The sequence below is a fragment of the Acyrthosiphon pisum genome, chromosome X (genome assembly GCF_005508785.2).
Source record: "Acyrthosiphon pisum isolate AL4f chromosome X, pea_aphid_22Mar2018_4r6ur, whole genome shotgun sequence".
Lineage (NCBI taxonomy): Eukaryota > Metazoa > Arthropoda > Insecta > Hemiptera > Aphididae > Acyrthosiphon > Acyrthosiphon pisum.
This window is the reverse complement of record NC_042493.1, coordinates 130,712,445-130,735,322: the sequence shown is the minus strand read 5'-3', so window position 1 is coordinate 130,735,322 and position 22,878 is coordinate 130,712,445. Positions and strand designations below refer to the sequence as shown.

Genomic DNA, 22,878 nt, shown 5'->3' with positions numbered 1-22,878 from the left:
GGAGGTGTTGTGGCCGGCCGATACAATGTTGTTATCAACTCGTTACCGCGGTATACCTCCACAGAATAGATAATATTAATACTGATAACATCTAATCGTGGGCTAGCGGTTTGTGTTTTGTTCACCTGTGACGACGTGCTGCTTGTTTTATTTTTTGTTCATCGTTTTTAACTTTCGCGTCCGTGACCTGTGTTTGACGACAGCGTTCCGTCGGTGGTCGTTTTCTCCATCGCGTTGTCACTCGTTTACATTTTAACTTGAATTAACGGTGGTCGCAGCGTCCGGCGAACCTCTCGTCACGTAATTCGAACGCTCGTCGTCGCAGGTGTTTGTTATTTTTTTGGCCCCGCTGCGACTGAATTCATCGTTATTTTGTTTGCAACGCTCAAATTGTCTACCCAGTGGCGTGGTGAACTGAAAATTGTCCGGAGGCAAGTTATAAACATCCCAAGTATAAATGCATAACAATATTGTATTACCTAATATAATATAACTAATTATATTTCAGATCATTATTGACTACCAATTGAATAATAATATTACATTACTAAGGAACCCACTGGTTACCACTTACCACCCACCCCTCTATTTAAGAAAAATCGTAATTGCCTCTGAAATTACCGTTTACAACGCCACTGTGTCTGCCTACTTTTATCTTTCCCTGGACATTCATTACAAGTAATTATTCGTTTGTTTGTTTTCTTTATTAATTATATCGATGATACATTCACGATTATAATATACTATTCCCAATTTTGGATGTAATATGCGTTAAGAGGATGTAGGTACCTAATACCCACACTGTTGTCTCCGTCTTACAAGTGCGTAACATAGCACATTTTGCGCTCAGCAAAACACTTGTAACTCTGTTAATTTATAAAACCTAAAGGTAAGATTTTTATCTAGGCAACCTCGTGGGCTTTTTATTATATTTTAATTTTTAAGCAAGTTATGAGTACCTACTTTAAGATGTACAAACAATTTACAATTTTAAAATACTCATATCTCGCTTTAAAATTGAAATATAATAAAAAGCCCATGAGGTTGCCTAGATAATAGTCTCAAGTTTAGATTTTATAAGAGGTCAATTCACTCTAATTTTTAAACTAATGGAGCTACACGTGTTCTGCTGAGCATAGAATTTGCTATGTTACGCACTTGTAAAACAGACACAACACATTCGGGTATCACATCCTTTTAATCATAATATAAAGCGTCCGGTGCCAATGTAATTTTGCACCCAAAAATATGCTCTATGGGAATAATGATCCTGTTCTGTAGAATCAACCATATTTGATATTTTTTTTTTAACAAAAGGGTAATATTCTACATGCCGCATCAAACTCCTTTTTTCAATATTGAACATTAATATCTTAAACTTTATAATGTCTTTAAAAATATTAGTAATAAAATTTTAATTATCGTTTTAAAATTTAGAAATTATTTAGCCTCTTTTTGAACACCTACACAATCTAATCAAATGTTTTTTAAATAATGTTTTATAGTCAAAAGTACCTAGACGGAAACCCATACAAATACAAGGAAGAATTTTATAATTTTAGTTAAATATTGTATTGAAAATTTCAAATTAAGCGATACATCACAAATGAATCTACACAAAGTCAAGATTAGCCCAGGAGTTGCATTTTTCTAAAAAATGTATCAAAGTAAGAACTTTCAAGTTTCTAGTGATTACCTGTAATAATTTTTTTTTTTGTAACCAGTAGACGTTTCAACGATCAACTATCATTCAAGCAGCAGGATTCACGTTGACAAAATGCATTGTACACAGCGAGATTCAACCACAGTAGTTTTGTTGACTTTTTTCGTTTTTGACTTAGGTACCATGTTTTATTGTTATTTCATTATAGAAATACGCAATTTTGATTTGATCTCTTAACTTATATACATTTAATTGTCTTAAATATTTTACTTATTTAAGGTAAAGCAACACCATAAACGACTTTATAGATGTCAAGTGTGTTCTAAATCCTTTGATATTCCAATTAATTGATTTGATCATATTGCGAAACACCACAATCAGTCAGCTCAATCGACCTCAAATTGTGTGAAGAAAAAAACTAAATATTTTAATAAATCTTCACGTCCTAACTATTTTATTTTATTTTTAGGAAAGAGAAACTGAATATTCTTGTTCGGTTAAAACTAGAGTTATGAAACCGGAACCACCCACGACTCAAGAAAATATTCAGCAAGTGGAGTCTCTTATAGATGAAGACAAAAATCAACAGTTTTACAACAAAGGCACTGTCAATTCGAATATGATGTTGAATGACAATGTCTTCACTCAAGAATCTGCAGATGTTAAACAAATAGACAAAACTGATCAAGAAATTCCAGATAGTGTTAAAAAAAGTTTATGTATTTTATGTTAGCTGCAATCTATAAGGATAATCTTTCAAACAGTGGGGATACATAAAACAAAGCTTAAGTTGAATGAAATTTAATTAAAAGTTAGTAATCGATTTTATTTTTATAAGCTACTGTTTTATAATTTAAGATTTATTTTTCGCTTAGTTTTTTTTTTTATTTTCTTATCAATAACTTTTAAGTTGCATATATTAGGAGACTGTCTTATTTATTATAATATTAGAAATTAAACCAATATTTTTTTTTTAATGTAAATTAATTAGATAAGGAATATATTTAAAAATGACACTAAAAAAGTTTGATAGATTTTAGAATACAATTAACAATTTTTTCATTCACTATACACCATAAAATTTAGAAATTATTTAGACTCTTTTTGAGTTGTTTATCTACGAACATTCTAAGTTAATACTTGGGTTCAATATTTATTAATATTTAAACAATAAACATATTACAATTTATTATAATAAAATACCTAGTAAATGGTGAAATACGAAAAATATAGTAATTTGCAAGTAGACAAACACCAATAAGACAGAATTGTAGATTGTAAATAAAGTATATATTTTAATAAATCCGTATTAAAGTATTAAACTGTAATAACTGATAACAGACAGCTATTTCTTTAATTTCAGTAACATTAAACCGGTACTAAAGATTTCTGTTGTTTTTTTTTCATAGACAAATGTACTTCAGGAGATGAGTCGCGCTGGTGGTCCGGGAGTATGCTGCTAGACACTGCATACTCCCGGTCACAGAAGTTCGTCCACACCACATAATTAAATATATAAATGCATTGAACAGATCATATGCAGATGCTATTCAATGCATTTTTTATGCATTATGTGGTGTGGGAGCCAAGAACGAAAAGGCGAAAGAGACCATCTACTGGTGGCTTCGTAACCCTGCATCTATAAATACCGTACGTAGATAATTTTTAAATAATGAATGGCCTCATTATAGTGGCTTATATTGTATTAAATAATCAAGTTTATTTCTAGATCTTATTCAAGTATGAAGAAGCAAACCACAAGAACTTGGGGGGGGGGGCTAAACTTGTACCCCATGTATAATCCACAAACATTGTGGGTTACACATGGGGAACACGTGCGCTTCCCCCCAAGTGAAAAGACGTTATTGGATATCGAGGCAGTTCTGGAATTGTACCAGCACCCTCGATATCCCAATTTCAATCTTCCGAAACCAACAAGAGTAAGTATTTTAGTTTGCCTTGCTTAAAACATAGAAACTACCTACACAATCTAATCAAATGTTTTTTAAACAATGTTTTATAGTCAAAAGTACCTAGACGGAAACCCATACAAATGCAAGGAAGAATTTTATAATTTAAGTTAAATATTGTATTGAAAATTTCAAATTAAGCGTTACATCACAAATGAATCTACACAAAGTCAAGATTAGTCCTGGAGTTGCATTTTTCTTAAAAATGTATCAAAGTAAGAATTTCAAGTTTCTAGTGATTACCTGTAATAATTTTTTGTTTGTAACCAGTAGACGTTTCAACGATCATCTATCATTCAAGCAGCAGGAGTCACGTAGTCAAAATGCATTGTACATAGCGAGTTCAACCACAGTATTTTTGTTGACTTTTTTCGTGTTTGACAAAGTCGTTATTGGATATCGAGGCAGTTCTGGAATTGTACCAGCACCCTCGATATCCCAATTTCAATCTTCCGAAACCAACAAGAGTAAGTATTTTAGTTTGCCTTGCTTAAAACATAGAAACTACCTACACAATCTAATCAAATGTTTTTTAAACAATGTTTTATAGTCAAAAGTACCTAGACGGAAACCCATACAAATACAATGAAGAATTTTATAATTTTAGTTAAATATTGTATTGAAAATTTCAAATTAAGGCGGTACATCACAAATGAATCTACACAAAGTCAAGATTAGTTCCTGGAGTTGCATTTTTTCTTAAAAATGTATCAGAGTAAGAATTTCCAAGTTTCTAGTGATTACCTGTAATAATTTTTTGTTTGTAACCCAGTAGACGTTTCAACGATCATCTATCATTCAAGCAGCAGGAGTCACGTTGACAAAATGCATTGTACACAGCGAGATTCAACCACAGTATTTTTGTTGACTTTTTTCGTTTTTGACTTAGGTACCATGTTTTATTGTTATTTCATTATAGAAATACACAATTTTGATTTGATCTCTTAATTTATATACATTTAATTGTCTTAAATATTTTACTTATTTAAGGTAAAGCAACACCATAAACGACTTTATAGATGTCAAGTGTGTTCTAAATCCTTTGATATTCCAATTAATTGATTTGATTATATTGTGAAACACCACAATCAGTCAGCTCAATCGACCTCAAATTGAGTAAACAAAAAAACTAAATATTTTAATAAATCTTCACGTCCTAACTATTTTATTTTATTTTTAGGAAAGAGAAACTGAATATTCTTGTTCGGTTAAAACTAGAGTTATGAAACCGGAACAACTCACGACTCAAGAAAATATTCAGCAAGTGGAGTCTCCTATAGATGAAGACAAAAATCAACAGTTTTACATCAAAGGCACTGTCAATTTGAATATGATGTTGAATGACAATGTCTTCACTCAAGAATTTGCAGATGTTAAACAAATGGACGAAATTGATCAAGAAATTCCAGATAGTGTTAAAAAAAGTTTATGTATTTTATGTTAGCTGCAATCTATAAGGATAATCTTTTAAACATTGGGGATACATAAAACAAAGCTTAAGTTATATAATTTAAGATTTATTTTTCGCTTAGTTTTTTTTTTTATTTTCTTATTAATAACTTTTAAGTTTCAAAAATGATATTACATCAATAAAACAATTATTTATATGTATATTAAAAAAAAAATTAATCACGAATTCAAAAATTCAATATACCATATTAATGCACAAATTGAAAATCAATAAAACATAGTTTTTCAACGAGTAATGTTTTCCAAAAGCACGAGGCAATTTCTTTTCTAGATAAAAATGGATTTGTTTGCAATTCATAAAGGTAATTCTAATTAAAGTGAAGCATATTGCTATTCAATTGCTACTGCCATAGGAGTATTGTACGAATTTAATATTTACAAACAACGTAGGTAATTTATTAATACAGAAAAATGTTTAAATTGTACATAACGCCAGACACAATAGTTATATTATATAAATAATTTTAGTTTAAATCAAATTGAAATTTAATGCTCTAAAAATTTAAGAACAGGAATTACGGAAAATATTAAAAATATGTGGAGAAAATTATAGTTTAGTTCTTATTCACAAAATAGATAAACGTCAACGTTTTTCTGGATTTAAATCATTATACCACTTTGTCATGATATCAAATCTATGGTGCCGGTCATTTTTTAAGGAGTAAAATATAGGCAATTCAATTCACATATTGTATCGGTCTTGCGCGGAACGTGTATGTGTAAGAGTATGTAAATCGATATTAGTGTGAGAGAGTTATAATTTCGCGCACAGATAAAGATATTTACGCACGCGAATGAACAAGTCAGTGAATGACTTCGATGACTATTGTCGAAGCACTATTTTGATGAACAAAAATGCTTTTACAGGAAAAACTCACGCCTCGTTGCTATGTTAGATTTTGGTCAATTTTTGTTTTATCTGAAAAGATGAGAATTTATGCAAGTCGGATCAAAGCTGGAATTTTTATTTTACTTTAAATAGTAGTAGAAAAATACGTTTAAAATAGAACAAATATTATGTATTAGGTATTAAAATGCATATTCCAGCTTCTATGATTATAATTTTCGAAATTTGGCTTTGATCTGACCTACAAAATGTTCTCTACTTATACGTTTATTTAGCACTCTCAGGGCCGTATTCCTAGTCGATGCCTAAGAATAAGTATTGCTTAAGCACCTTAAGCTAATAAATTTAGATAGTTTGAAAAAAGTTGTGATTATAACTAAAATCAATACTCAAGGTGGGTCTTCTTAATTTAAGTAATACGTTTTCTTTTCTTAAGCTAATGCCTCGTTTATGAATCTCATTTGAGTCATAAGCAATCCACTGTGCATTTTAGGTTACACAACATAGTTGCGATGTATGATATAAGTTTCAATGTTAACATCGCATCTCGACGTTACCAAATCATCGTGTTAAACGGTTTAGTTTTACAAATATTTTAATTTTACATAATATATACATCCGTTGACGCTGCAACATATCTAAAATAAGTTACTGTAACAGTACAAAAACAGTAATCGGAAAAAAAAAAGTCCCGGAAAAAAAGTACTGAAAAATATGAATGAAAATATATCGAAATCGAAGCATAGATATGTCAAAATTGTATTGAAAAATAGAAAGAAGCTTTCATATCTATATAATGTATGTATTATAATAGACATATTTAATTTTCAAGTTCCTCAATGAAGATCATATTTTTGGCTCTTGCTATAACTTAGTAATTTAGTATTAAGTCATAGTGTAATGATAATAATATGCAGGTACTTATACATCAAATTGCATAGATAAATATAAAAAGTTTCATATTATAAATTATTCGTCATACGAAATTACTATAGATACTTATAATTTGAACTTTGATTAGGAACATTACATAAAAACAAACTTTTTTTGGTATAAAAATAGGTTATATTATGTGGGTATACCTATAAACACGCCTTTTTGACGGCCGTAAGTCATAACATAAGAAAAAGGTGTACCTAATTATAATATTAAATTTTTATTATTTTATAGCATTATTATTATAATTATATAGGTACTATAATTTTTATTGATTATCGTATAATGTATTACCTATGTAACTTTAAATAATGTATTTTTCAATACAGTTTTAACGTATTGATATTTTAATTTTGATATATTTTGATTAATTTTTATGGGGACTTTATTTTCCTAGCGTGGGACTTTTTTCCCGCGATTCACAACAAAAGCGTAGTGATGTGATGGAAAACTATTTATATTTTTTACAATATTAAATATATATTATAATAACAAATGAATTCAATTATTATTTATAAATAGACAAATATCCACTGTATTTTTCTATTTTTCTATTTTTTTTTATCTATATCCCTGCACGATCGCCGCTAATGTGCGGCTATAGCTAACTCACCCTCCGACCATCAGTCACCACACTTGATATTCTTAACACTGCGTTATTGCATTTTCAACTGTAATAGACGCAGAGGCGGTTTGACATTTTTAAGTTGGCGGTTCAACAGTATAGTTAATACCACCCCCTCCACCTACCAAGAAGTCACATTAGGTACAAGAACTTACCTAATTTTTATAACTTTTTTGACAATCATTATTTATTTTAAAACATTGTTAATAATTGTAATGATACGATAAATTAAGTACCTAATTATAAATAACCAAGTTAACGAGTCGACATTACTAACCTAGATATAAAACAAAATTAGTTATATTTAGTGCGCTGTACATCGGCGCAACTATGTAACGTCAATTTTTTGCTAGAACTTTATCAGCTACCTAACAATTAGGGCCTAACTAATATACCGGCTGGCTACAAATAATGTACAAAAAAAATCCATGTAAGACTATAGGTAGTGAATTAAAAAATTTTAATTAAAATTATAAATAATTATATGCCTCCACACATTTTTAATTCAATTTTTACTGAAATACAAAATTTACATAATATAAAATGAATACTGATTTTCTATCAGTTGCTGAAATGTGTCAATAATTGTTGTTGTGCCGAGACTATTAGTAATATCTATTTCGATATTTAATGTTAAGCAGTGGCGCTGAAGTCCAAAAAATTACCTATGACATTAGACGACTCCACATAAAATTTGAACACCCACATATTTCTTTAAATTAGATTACCATAAACCAAGTAGTATAGTTTTTATGTTGTCTATTAAACACATTTTTATAAAATAAGTATAGAATGATAAAGGTGACAGTTGTCATAGGCAAATAGGTATATATTTTCGCGTCACTGATGTTAGACTGATGTAAGAGGATGCTCTTACACACTACGACATAGCAAATTTTCGTTCACTAGTTTCAATAGTGTGCTGTTATTTTAGAGTGAATTGACCTATTATCAATTTTTTAGATAGTAACATTATCTGTGCTTAAGCCTTTGTTTTTATTCGATATTTTAATTTTCAAGTGAGATATGAGCATTTTTAACTTTTGATATTTCACATACCCATTGAAAATGAAAATTTCGAAATTTAGTTTGAGCAGAGATAATGTTCTTACCTAAAAGTTTTATAATAGGTGAATTCACTCTAGTATCAAAACTAACAACACACTATGAAACTAGTGAACGACAATTTGCTATGTCGTGTGTGTGTAAGACGGAGACATCAAATAATAATTAAAAATAATAATTACGTCCTTTTAATAAATTTGAAAATCGTTCTTGTCTCATTGTTGTTCTCTGACAATCTTCTAAACGCCGCATTAAAGTTAATGAACGTTTGCAGGTTGCCCAATTAACAGGTCTAGTGAAATACTAACTGGCAATTTATATAAATTTAGGTACACATATCTTCAGTACCTATACCTAACTATACCTACTTGTTTAATATCATCAATATCGATATTTTCTATAATTTTAAATAGGAAATTTTTGGCAATAAGCTTTTTTTCTTATCACCAAAAAGCATAATTCATAACGAGTTGATGAAATATATTTTTTTTAATGTGAACGAATTTGAGGTTTTTTTTAATTTGAAAAAAAATTCTTAATTTAAAAGATGATTTTTTCAAATAAAAAAAAAACCTTAAATTTGTCTACAATACACTTATACATAAAAGCAAATTTATCGAGCTTTGACTCATTAGTAGTTGAATTCAGTATATAGGTGCCTACATATTTTCAGCAAATTTCACATTAGAGAGTAGGTAGTTCAATAATAACGATATTATTATAATACAATTTTAGTATACAATTGATTGCGATTTTCGAATAATAAAATAATGTCCCATTGTCTCATACTTCATGTGACTATATTTTCGTCATAAAGCTGCTTATAACTTCATAAGTTAATGTATGCGATTGTATCTATTTGTTGCTAATAATGAATTGGTCATCTAATTAACCATTATTATATTACTTATACGGCTGAATGATTTAACAACAAAAATCGAGACGTGAATCTTTATTTATAATTTTTACAGTTAAAAAGAGAGATACAATTCAGTTATATTTCAGTAGGTACTTATATATCAAATTTTGGACAATATTAAAGTTAATACATTTGCACCCGGCTCTGTCACGTGTTAACTGCTACGTAATTAACAGATTGTTTGACAAGAATAATAAAATTATGTATTTAAAATTTTAAACGAATATCGGAAACATTACACTGTTTCATAATTTCACGCAAAACTGTTGACATACCAACGTATAGACAGAATCGGGTAAAATACTTTAAAAAGTATTTGGGATAAATACTACTTATGAAAAATACTATTCAGAATATGTATCCAAATACTTCAAAAAGTATTCGAAATACTTTTAAAATAATATTTAATTTTTGTTTTAAATATTATACAATGATACTTTTCTTTGGGAAAATTTGCCAATATTTATAATTTAATTTAAGTTGTTTATACTCAATTTTAAAACGTGTATAATATTGTATAAATGTCCAGAAAAACAAGAAAACAATAATATTATTGTAAATATAATAAGTATATTTTTGTAGGAATAAAATAATTTTAAAAAATATTCTAAATAGTTATTCAGAATACTGTTGGCAAAATTATTACAAAAATGTTCTATATACTTAAAAAGTATTCCGAATAGTTTATTTGGAATACTTTATTCAGAATACTACCCAAGATTGTGTGTGACTTAACCTATACATATACGGTTATAACATAATATAGTTCTTTTTATACGAGTCTCCACAGTAGTTTGACCGATACTAACCAAAATCTTTTTTGTTTCACACTTTCACTTCAACGTTTTTTAATATTTAATATAAAAGTAATAACGTTCACTGATCAATATTTAACATGAAATTATTTAATGAGGTAACAATTTTTTTTTTTAAATACTGCGTTGGTTTCAAGGTAATCTATATGTTGGGTATTAATATTTAGATTTGCTCATTACTGTTAATATCTATACTTAAAAGTTATAGTGCACAAAATATAGTGTATCGTGTATTGACACACCCTAAATTAATGATCTAAATATTTTTTAAGGAATAACGCGTTCTCTATGCAAGATATGAATTATAATTGTATCATTAAAGTTCTTTTATTTTATAATTTTTCCTTCTAATTGTTATTTATTTTTTTTTATTTCATATTATATTTCTCAGCGATAGTTGTTTTAAAAATTACCATTATATACGCTCAAAAAAATAATAGCACAACATAATATGCAATGTTAGAGGCAACCCACTTTTTATTGGACCAATTTTGTGTGAGCTAAAAAATAATGTTTTGTAGTGCTTATAATATATATTATACTGTACAGAGCATCGTGTTTGAAAATTTTTCAATGAGTCTATCTTATGTTGAGATTAATATTATTGTTAAATCCAAAGTCTTGGAGTTAATAAAACATGTCTATGTGGTATTAAGACTTCAGATTGTAATACATGGTTGAGTAACGATGTCAGCTTTATAAAATATTTAAAATACTGGAATAAAATGAACATATATAATATAGTGTTCATAGGTGTCTAGATGTAAGTCAACTGTCACAACTGTACATTTTTCTCATGAAAGTGCCTTGAATTATGTCAAGGATATTTATTTTTGTGAGGGATTACATATTACAGTGGCCGTGTACGCGCATTTAGTTCAGAGCATCGAAAGTGCTAAGGATTAAGGAGCGCTTATAAGTTTTTATTGATGACTTGTTTCTTATTCTCTGAGTGCCCATAGGGCAACTTTCAGGGGGGGGGAGGGGATACAACTAAACCAGATTCCAAATCTATTCATAGTATACGAATACTAGTTTGGTACTTCTTGAAAGTGATAAGTATTAAGCAAAAGTCCATGGTTTATCACGTGCAGTATTAAAATTAATTAAAGAAGTATATAAATTCAAAGCATACATCGTTTTTTTTTCACACTTTATTATTTTCCAGGAGGGGGGGGGGGCATGTCCTCCCTTTTTCCCCACCAACATCGCCGCCAATGGCCGCCCTGCGATCTGGCGCCTATTATTATTATCTTTTGACAAATGAACGTTCGTACACGCATACCTATAAGTATCTATTTTTCCATGTGGATATTTGAAATTGAACAGTGAGAGCCATGACAATTTTTAAATATAGTGATTCCCCCTCTAGTTTAAATGTGTCATAGCAGATGAAAATATGAAAAATATATCCAAATAAATGCAAAAATGTGTGAAGCAATATAATAATTTCACATAACATTCCAGACGGTGGTCGTTCGCGACATCCGCTTAAAATCGCGGTTTCTCAATAGCAACTGCTTCCTATATTAATCTGTAAATGTTGTTAAACTGTTTCTATTCGGCATATTTTATTGATTTTAACTTCTGTAGCATCCAAACCCTATATTAATAACTCGCGTATTTCTGAACAAATTGTTTACATCAAGTTTAAAAAAGTAAGCTATCACCTAATGTTTATATAAAACAAAATATACTGTTGTCATTTTCATTTTTCAAATGTTAAACACTGGATTATATTATGTATGTTATAATATGCGTATGTTTAATGTGTTTTCATTTAATATTTAAACTGTTATCCAAACAAATTTTAAATATTACAGTTTTATATTTATTTTATCGAATCAATGTTAACGAAAGAGTTTATTGTAATAATATTACATTACAAAGTATCAATTTGTGAATACGGCAATTACGTTGTTCAAAGCTGTGTAAGCTAAATTGAAAAATAAGAAAATGTAATTTTATATCCAAACATTGTACGACCCATGATGGTCTAAGGTTACAAATTTAAAAAGGTTGGCAAGTGGGTGTCGATTTGCTATATATAATAGGTTAAAAGTGGGTCACTCTAATGGATGTTGTTAAATTTGAATTCAATGATATAATATCATTGTATAAGGAAAAGGATTCTGAGCGAAAATAGTGTATATTATTACAAAGTATCTATATTTAATGGTATTATTGTGAATGTAAAGTAGGTAACTTATATATATAAGCTATTTACGCGGAACCACGTTTTCAATTTTCAATCCTTAGATATAAAAGTTGAACATTTTACACATTTTTAACCACAAAATAATTATTGAATTTTAAATTTGATAAATTTCGTCAAAATTTGAACTTTATATGCATATAAAAAAAATTGTCCCTAAGTATTTTTAATGTTTTTCAACTATTATTGTAGCAATATTTGTATATTGTAAACTGACAATGTTCGCAAGCCACTCAAAAAGAGTCAAAATATTTTCAAAATTGTATGGTGTATAGCAAATGAAAATATAAACATTCACTGAAGTTTTCATGTATCTACATTTATTCGTTTTTTAACTACAACAAAATAAGAAAATCGCTACTTGAGAAATCGAGTGAATATCCAATCTTGTAAAAATATGAACTTCAAACGATCATCAACATTTATTTTCATTTACTTGTCGATATTTCATTTATGGCAAATGTAGGCAAACTTATATGAGAAATCTTGTATTACATTTTAAAACATAAGATATAAAAAATTTTAAGTATTTCGAACTCAATATAATTTATACATATTCGTGAATTCTATGTATTTTGTCATTATTTGAACTGTAAATGATTATAAAAAAAAAATTGTGCCTGTGTATTTTTAATTTTTTTCCACAGCTATTGTACATAATAATACATAAGGAGCCTTGTATAAGATTTTCAATCATTTTAGCCAAACAAATACAATTTAATTGATATATTTATGAGAAAAAATTTAAAATGTCCGTTAACAACTCGAAACGAGTCAAAATATTTTCAAAATGTTATGGTGTATAGAAAATTAAAATATGAACATTCAGTGAAGTTTTCATGTATCTACGGTAATTTATTTTAGAGTTACACCAAAAACCAAAATCGATTTCGTAAAAATTCCCGCTTTACCTTAATTTATCTTTTGTTTTTCATGATGTTTTTGAAAAAAAAACTAGATTCACTTTCCTATCAGATAAGGAACTGTTCACAAAAAAATCTAAAAACTTTTACTATCCTATAATATGTTGATTACAGAATTTAAAATTTAAAAATTTAAAAAAAGACAAACTTCATTGTAAAATTAATACATTCAACGCTTCGCTCAAAATCTAAAAATTAAGGGTCACTTATCGAGATAAAATATAGCCTAAAGATCCTTGGGATAGTATTGCTTCCGAATGGAAAACTAATTTTTAAAATCGGTTAATAAGTTTCTGAGATTATCCCAACAAATAAATATTTGTCTTCTTTATATATAACTCAATATTAGTATAGATAAATGGTTACTTATTAAAACATATTAATTATTATTATTTATTAATTTTGATTCATACATTTTCATAGAAGTGGAAAAAATCTAGCAGCCCTTAGGTATGTCAAAAAGTTGTCTTAATATAATCTGGGGCAAAACATAGAATTTTAAATGAATTAATTAATATACATCAGTCTGCTTATAGAACTATTTGTATAAATTATATAGGTAGGTACATTATAACATTATTATTCTTAAACTTTTATGTATATATAATTATTTTTATGTCATTTAATTTTCTCAATCAACACTTTAAAAAGTATTTGTAAATTTATTTTGTTACCTATTATAACAATATGTATTTTACTAAATGTAATAATGACAGATCCATTTTAATAATAGTTATTTTAGATTCTAAGCGGAACCAGGAAGCTATTGGTCTTACAATGGTGTTAATTTTTTTTTTTATTCTAAATGCAAAATTTACACCAGAAGGAGTGTTTTGATTTTAACATAATATACTATCTTATCTTTTAGAAAATTGGATCAAGATGGTACTTTAAAGAGGTAATTTTTCGATTTTCTCAATAATTATTTAATGCCACTGGAAAAACTGCTGACAAATTACGAAAAACTGCTATCAAAATGGGATTTTAATTTATAACAATTGGTTTATCACCTTAAAAAATGAATATAAAATAATGATATTAATATATTCAACTTACAGGCTATAATAAATAATAATAAACCGTCTCCGCTCAGAATCGATTTTCTTATATAATGATATTAGGTATATCATTGAATTCAAGTTTAATACAATCCGTTATACACCAACCCACTTCTAACCTACTGTATAGCAGAGTGACATACATTTGGCCGCTTTTTTTTATAGTTATTTTATGTTCAAATTTGGACGAAATTAGATATTTAAACGTAAAAGAACGATTTTAGTTTTATCTTATATTTATAAAATATTATTTGTTGGTACTTGAAACTTTTAAAGTATATTATTATATACAAATATGATGATAAACAAAATATAATAATTTTAACTTAACCGGTTACCGTATTAATAATTATGATATAAACATAATATAAAATATCATCCAGACTGTCAAACCGTTTCCGCTCAAAATCGTTTTTCGTATACAAAAATAATATTATATCATTGAATTCAGTTTTAACACCATCCATTACAGTCGTCCGTTTGCAACCCACTGTACAGCAGAGTCACACACACTCATCTGCTTTTTTAAATTTTAATCGTTACGAATTTTTAAATTACCACGCACGCACCTGCGTTTAATTTTTATGAAATACCTATATTTAATACGATATTTTCATTGTTGGTTGTGGCTATGTGGTGGATCGGGTCAAAGACAAAAAATATTTATTTTGAAAATGACTAAAAAAGAATCTAACTTTAAGATAGTGACATATTACATAATATTAATAATATTATATTACTATACTGTTCCAATAGGGTAATGTTCATATTATGTACTCTTATATTATATTTTACTTGTTTTGTGTCTGAACGTCTGAAGACATTTTTTCTAGTAGAAAGATTCGATTTTAAACTTCAAAGGTAACCAATTGGATATAGTCGGTACTTTAAAAAATGTTCGTACTTATTTTTAAAATAAGGATGGAATTCCTAAAAATCGCAAATTATTTTGTCGACATAATATTGTCTTCACTCTTTGCTCTAAATAGTTTTTCATCGTAATTCGTAAACAGTTTAAGTCCAACAGTTAAATTGAAATTTTAATAAATTAATACATCTATTACGGCATAATAAAATTATTTTATAATATTATTATAAATGTTACTAAAAACTAGAGATGATAAGCGATTACAAGACTGTATGGATTTGTTAGCTATCCAAGTTTTTCAATCAACCAGTTGTCCGTCAAATCAAAATTATACGCACACATTAGTAGTAACTAGTACTTGGTAAAGCATTGATTGTATTCTATAATCATAAATCAATGGTTGTATTTGTTAATCTACCCATTGAATTCTATTTTCATTTATTTATACGGCAAATTTATGCCATCTGTGATTTCCGTGATTTTTAATATTGGTATACAAATGAAATTATTAATTTTTTTATCGCGCCTAATGTGATCTAATGAGAGTTATTCGGATGAAATATTTGCTAAAAACGACGCGCTGTCGAGCGAGTAGCTACCGCCGAGCCGCCGCCGTTGAAACCGAAAAAAGTAACGATTAGACCATGAGTCCCTGGTAGTCCGACCAAGTATTTTTCAGTTTAGTTCGTCTGTTTTAGTATCGTTTTTACCATCCCGATCAACCTCGATCAACCTAGTAAGGGTTGAGACTGCTGCCGCCGCGTCGACGTGGCGTCTCTAATTATACCTATATTATTATACATTATTATACCTACATTATTATACCTATTACGTATCCGTATTTTTAATATTTCAAACGGACGTGGCCCAATTAATAGATTAGCACAACAATCGATCGATTAATATGAATAGAGAAATAATATTATGTATAAATGTGCGTAATTATTATAACAGAAGTTTGACAAACTAAAATGTTTCTATATTAATGTAACAGAATATATTATGAGGCGTGTAGAACCGTATCAGCCTTACCCACATAAATGTAACTGTGGACGGACATATTTTGAAGTTTTGAAATTACATTGTGTTATAGGTCAGCCGCCCAAACGATTATGTGCCGCTATCTAGCGGAGTTTTTTTTTTTTTAGCGATGGGCCATTTTGGTTCCGGTATAAAATATAATTCTGTATCATATTTTCAAATAAAAACGGAATTTGATTTTTTGTCGGTTGGGCCGATATGGTTCTACACATATTCCTCATGTTCATATAGCAGAGTGTATGGCAGAATGTAAGAGCGTTCAGCTGCAACAACCGCCGAGCCGCCGCCGCCGCCGAGACTAAAGAAAAGTAACGATTGGACCATGAGTCCCTGGTAGTCGGACCTCGTATTTTTGCAGTTTAGTTCGTCAGTCTTAGTAGCGTTTTTACCATCCATATCGAAGTCGGCCAAACTCGATAAACCTAGTAAGGGTCTTAGGGTTAATATGAGACTGCTGCCGCCTCTAAGATATCTTTTAGCGAGTAGCTGCTGCCGCGCGTCATCGCAACAACCGCCGAGTCGCCGCCGCCGAAACTAAAGAAAAGTAACGATTGGACCATGAATCCCTGGTACTCCGGACATCTTATTTATCGGTTTAGTTTGTTTTGGTTTCGTTTTACCGTTCCGATCGACCCACAGACCAACAATATATAGTTTGATACCGCTGCCACCGCGCCGCGATGTAGCGTCTCTAATATACCTTTTACAGTTTTACGTATCCGTATTTTTAATTTTTAAACGGACGTGGTTAAGATTAGTACCAACAATTAATCGGTTAAAAAAAAAAAATAGAGTGAATTGACTCTTATAAAATCTAAAGGTAAGATTATTATCTAGACAATCGCATCTAGACAATTTTTATTATATTTTAATTTTAAAGCGAGACAATAAGAGTATTTTAAAATTGTAAATTATTTGTGCATTTTAAAGTACTCATAACTCACCTAAAAATTAAAATACAATAAAAACCTCATGAGGTTGTCTAGATAATAATCTTACCTTTAGATTTCATAAGAGGTCAATCCATTCTAATTTTTAAGCTAACGGAGCTACACGTGTTCCGCTTTGCGTATAATTTGCTATGTTATGCACTTGTAAGACGGAGACAACACATGCGGGTACCACGTCCTCTTAATATGAATAGAGAAATAATATTATGTATAAATGTGTAATTATAACTGTAGTTCGACAAAATCAACAGTTGTTATTGTATAAACCATACATTATGGTGTAATATTATAAATTATAATGGAGAGCATAGCGGAGTATAATATAGATTTTCAAAAGCGTTGAGGCGAGGGTAGGGAAAACATGAATTTTCACACATAACAAGTAAAAAAACGTGGGTAAGTGGGTGTCGCTCTGTTGTACAGAAGATTACAAGACTACAGAATAATTAGTCCTATTAAATTTTATATTTGATACTTTTCGTCAAAATTCGAACTTAAAATATGCTTATAAAAAAACTGTGCCTATTTATTTTAATATTTTTCAACTTCTATTGTAACAATACATCAGGGGCCTTGTTTTAAATTTTCACGGTTTTTTACCGAACAAATAAAATTTTATTAACAATTAGAGAATAAAAAAATTAAAACTGTTCATTTCCATTGAAAATCTTATGGTTTTTAGAAAATGAAAATATAAACATTCAGTGAAATTTTCATGTATCTACAGTTATTAGTTTTTGAATTACAACAAACTAAGAAAATCTATACATTAGAAATCGAGTGGATATCCAATCTTGTAATTTGTAAACTTCAAACGCTTATAAATATTTCATTTGATTTGCTTGTAGACATTTGTTTTTTGACAACGTTAAGAAAACTTATGATAAATCTTGTACTACATTTTAAAATCTTAGATTTAAATAGAAAATTTTTATGGACTTCTACTCAAAATAATTTGCACATTTTCGTGAATTTTACGTATTTTGTCAATATTTGAATTTTAAATGCATATAAAAAATTGTGATTTAATATTTTTCATCTATCTTTGAAATAATAAATTAATTAAATTTATATTAAATTTTGTAGCTCTTTTATCCAACAAATATAGTTTTGTTGATATTTATAGAATAAAAACTAAAAAAATTGGATACTGAATATGTCCGTAAGCAGCTCAAAATAAGTCGAAATATTTTGAAAATGTTATGGTGTATAGAAAATGCTAATATAAACAGTAATATGTTCAGTTAAAATGTCATGTATCTACGGTCATTTGTTTTTTAGATTTACACCAAAAATTCCCGTTTTTCCTTTATTTTTCTTTTATCTTCACGGCGCTTTTGAAAACTACTGGGAAAATGTTCACTTTATCTACCCCCTCCAAAGTACCAGCTTATATTCACTTTCCTATCAGAAAAGGTACTGTTGGAGAAAATTCAAGCACTTTTACTGTCCTAAAACGTGATGACAGACACAAAAATAAAAAAAAAAATAAAATAATAAATATAAATAATAAAATAAAAAAAAAAATAAAAAAAAAAACACACATCATTGTAAAATCAATACATTCATCGTTCCACTCAGAATCTAAAATATGATTTTTTTTTTTTTGTGCGTGTCGTTTCTGGCTTCAAAATAATAAACAATTATACAATTTTTTTTTGTAATTTCGCACACATTAATTCTGTATAAGTATTATGAAGTTGTATAGTGTGAATGTTATAAATTGTAATAGATTAACAGCTGTAGTATATTATAATATTTAATAGTTGACTACACACATGTTTTGTATATCGAATCGTATAGGTCCCTTTTCAAAAGATATCATTATCTTTTCACGTATTCTTATTATGCTTCATTGAATTGATAAAACATATTTAAATCTGTTCCGAACTAATTCATAATAACATTAAATAAATCGATTTAAACATTTCTAAAGATTTTAGCGTCCGTCATCTAACGTCATCTAAGCATTCGTAATACACTATTTAAACATGTATTATTATTTGTCCCGAAAAATGTTTACTACAATCATTATCAACAATATTATAATTAGGTGAACGATGACTAAAATGAAAATATTTGTTCGATCGGAGATCTTATAATTTATATAAAATAATAAACAGTACTTATGAAATGTGTATTTTTTCATTGTAATGACTAATGGAAATTAATTGAAAGTTCTAATACTATTATACCATAGTATGATATAGGCACTATAGATATTCCCCAAAATAAGACTGATCTGATTCAAAAAATAAAGTTGACAGTATCGATATGTAATTTTAATAGTATTAATATCGTTATCAGGTGTGAACACTTATAACTATTGAGTTATGTGTAGGTATGGTTATTTTACTTTGATTCGATTTAACTATACATTAAGCCATCATTTATTTACCAATGCTAAAAGCTATTAAAGCACCCACCCAATAATTTACAAAGTTTTTTAAATTTACTATTTGTGTCCATGGTCTCTCTCAATTTTACTTTTTATTTACAATTTTGTCGATTACGAGATACAATGAAATATGAAATAAAACTCAATATCGAAACTTCATACGCAGTTATTTCGAAATTCGATTTATTTAACCTTCACGACACTCTACAAAATTAGTAACGAATTGTATTACATTTCTATTTAAATTGAGAGTTAATTTATAAGTATTGTACTCACTATATATAAAGAAAAAAAATATATAAGCCAGTAGAAATTCGGTCTTATAGAGATGGTCAATACCTAGTCTTACCTAGGTACCCAAATAATTGTAATTATTATGATCCGTTATAATATATCGTGTATAATATTACACGGTTAAAGCATATACATTTATAATAATATCGTACAATTCTCAGCTGTGTTGATATTTCTGATCAACATATTAGTTATATATTATTTATGTTTGTATAATTTTTGCTATTTTAGTATATTTTATTACATTATATCATATGTTTTTTTTTTTAAATCTAATTATTAATTCGTAGGGTACTGACGGTACTGTAAAACGCAGCCTAAAACACAATCGAATCGCATATAATTCAATCGTTGACATCTAGTTACAAACCTTACACTGAATTTTCGTATCGTAATATGATAAAATATTAATATATTTAAAAACAAATTATTTATTATGGGTACCTATAGATTCTATCAGTAATGTGTTTAACCATACTTATCTATGGGATTGGCTTACATATATGTAGTTAAATTTGTTTAATTGAAGAGCCGTTGAGCATTGTTCACAATTATTACTTTACTGTTTACACACGAAAAATAACGATATATAAACGCTACGAATCGTGTGAAAATCTCAGAATAAATGCAATTAAAAAATATGTCCATATACCTACCTATTTAAAATGTAGTACCTACTTTAATGGAAAAGCTTATAATGTAACTCACTATTGTATTATTATCAAAGGTGGGCAAGTTAATGAAAATAATTAACTCAAGTTAAGTTGAGTTGAGAGGACACAAGATCGATAGGTTAAAAGTTAACAGTTAACAAATTATAAATTTAACTCGATAAGTTAAAAGTTAATTTAGAAAAAAAATATCAACTTAACTCAGTTTAAAAAAAGTTGATTTTTTTTTTTTTTAAATTAGTATAATAGTATGTAAATCACATAAAGAGTGAATGTGTCTTTCTAATTTCTAATTTATTAATTATAAAAAACAATTTTATTGAACTTTTATCATAATGTACACTGTATACCCTTTAACTTTTACTTTACTATTATTTACTAATTCAAACTATACTCATCTCAAATTAATAATTTAACAAATATATTTTTTTATATCGTATAGCAATTGAATGTCATAATACGCGAAGATGAGTACATGGCCTTCATATATATTATATAATAGTTATAATATAACATTAAAACACTCGCATAATATATAATTTACAACTTAATAAAATATATTAATATGCACACAATTATGTTAAAAGAAAAAGAACAGAAATGTTTGTGTTTTTGTATTGGATTATTTTAATTTTATACCCACTGATATAGTAATATTTACGTATAAACGAAAAATTAAAAATGTTTTTGACTCGATGGATTTTTTTAAAATCAACTGAAGAAAACTAAGTTATTTCAACTGTAAATTAAACTAGTTAAGTTTATAAGTTGATTAGAAAATGAACTAAATAGTTAATGCCCACCTTTGATTATTATTGCACGGTTATCAATGTCCGACCGGTAATGTTATTTTGATGTCCATCTATAATGGTGGCGAGGAACGCGTATTTCAATCAGTAAAATGCCAGTAAAATGTCCAGATGGGACGTTTCTATAATATTAATACACTACACTACAACTCTGCACGTGTGTAATTAAAATGAAAAAATTATCAAACATTTAAAATTGTATAGATACCTATTGAGGTAGGTAGGCTACAAAACCTCTAATTCATGACGTCCGCGAAGTTAAACAATTGATCCATTGTACACAATATTATAATATTATTAGCATGAAATAAGACAAAGATTCCGTTCGTTGTTCCCGCGATAAAATTGTAAAATTATAATTATAAAATAATATATTCATGGGATTCATATACGAAACCGTGTTGACTGTGTTATAATAATACCTATATAATTGTGACTGATATTTCTTCAAATAATAAAACAATGGTATTCTATGATGTGATTTATCCACGACCAGTGGCGGCTATCCTCAAAAAAATATGTGTTGCTGAAAATATATTTTCTGAGGACCCATCCACCTTCCAATATTTATTAGAAAATAAAAATTACCAATATTCAATCATCAGTGGTTATTGGTTCACATATTTTAGATTCTGAGTGTAACGATGAATGTATTGATTTTACAATGATGTGTGTTTTTTTTTTTTTTTATTTATTTTTTTTGTGTCTGTCATCACCTTTTAGGACAGTAAAAGTGCTTGGATTTTCTTCAACAGTACCTTTTCTGATAGGAAAATGAATCTAGTTGGTACTTTGGTCAAAGGTCAAAAGTAAAATTTTTCCAGTAATTTTCAAAAGTGCCGTGAAAAACAAAAGAAAAGTTAAGGAAAAACGGGAATTTTTACGCAAAATCTGTTTTCGAGAAAATTGATTTTGGTTTTTGGTGTAACATTAAAACAAATAACTGCACATGCGTGAAATTTTCACTGGTTGTTTATATTTTCATTTTCTATAAATGATAAAATTTTCAAAATATTATGATTTATTTTGAACTATTTAGGGACATTTTCAGTTTCCAATATTATTAGTTTTTTTTTCTATGAATGTCAATAAAATTTTATTTGTTGGTTAAAAAAGTTTGAAAATTTAATAGAAGGTTCCTATTATATTGTTTATTTGTTTCAAACGCAGATGAAAAAATTAAAAATCCATGGTCACAATTTTTTTTTATAAGCATCTAAAGTTCAAATATTGACAAAAGACATAAAAATGACGAAAATTTGCAAATTATTTTGAGTTAGAAATTCATGAAAAATTTTATTTTTAAATCTAAGATTTTAAAATGTAATACAGATTCTTCAT

The 22,878-nt window shown here is 28.2% G+C and overlaps 1 protein-coding gene and 2 long non-coding RNA genes across 3 annotated transcripts; all 3 read left to right on the top strand.

Annotated features, from left to right (window-relative positions):
* Positions 1-1,511: 1,511 nt before the first annotated feature.
* Positions 1,512-2,547, top strand: LOC107884131. Its single transcript, XR_001679731.2, has 3 exons — positions 1,512-1,841; positions 1,943-2,066; positions 2,133-2,547. It is a non-coding gene; the product is annotated as an uncharacterized LOC107884131 (long non-coding RNA).
* Positions 2,548-3,442: 895 nt separating this feature from the next.
* Positions 3,443-4,245, top strand: LOC115033405. Its single transcript, XM_029485803.1, has 3 exons — positions 3,443-3,603; positions 3,687-4,100; positions 4,184-4,245. The coding sequence occupies exons 2-3, from the start codon at positions 3,788-3,790 to the stop codon at positions 4,195-4,197; spliced, it is 327 nt and encodes a 108-aa protein (XP_029341663.1). The 5' UTR covers positions 3,443-3,603; positions 3,687-3,787; the 3' UTR covers positions 4,198-4,245.
* An 81-nt stretch (positions 4,246-4,326) lies between these two features.
* LOC107884129 lies at positions 4,327-5,198 on the top strand. Its single transcript, XR_001679728.2, has 4 exons — positions 4,327-4,348; positions 4,409-4,522; positions 4,624-4,749; positions 4,814-5,198. It is a non-coding gene; the product is annotated as an uncharacterized LOC107884129 (long non-coding RNA).
* Positions 5,199-22,878: the final 17,680 nt, after the last annotated feature.

Excerpts from the sequence above, each read along its gene's own strand:
- LOC115033405 (XM_029485803.1), top strand. The coding sequence starts at position 3,788 with ATGAATCTACACAAAGTCAAGATTAGTCCTGGAGTTGCATTTTTCTTA.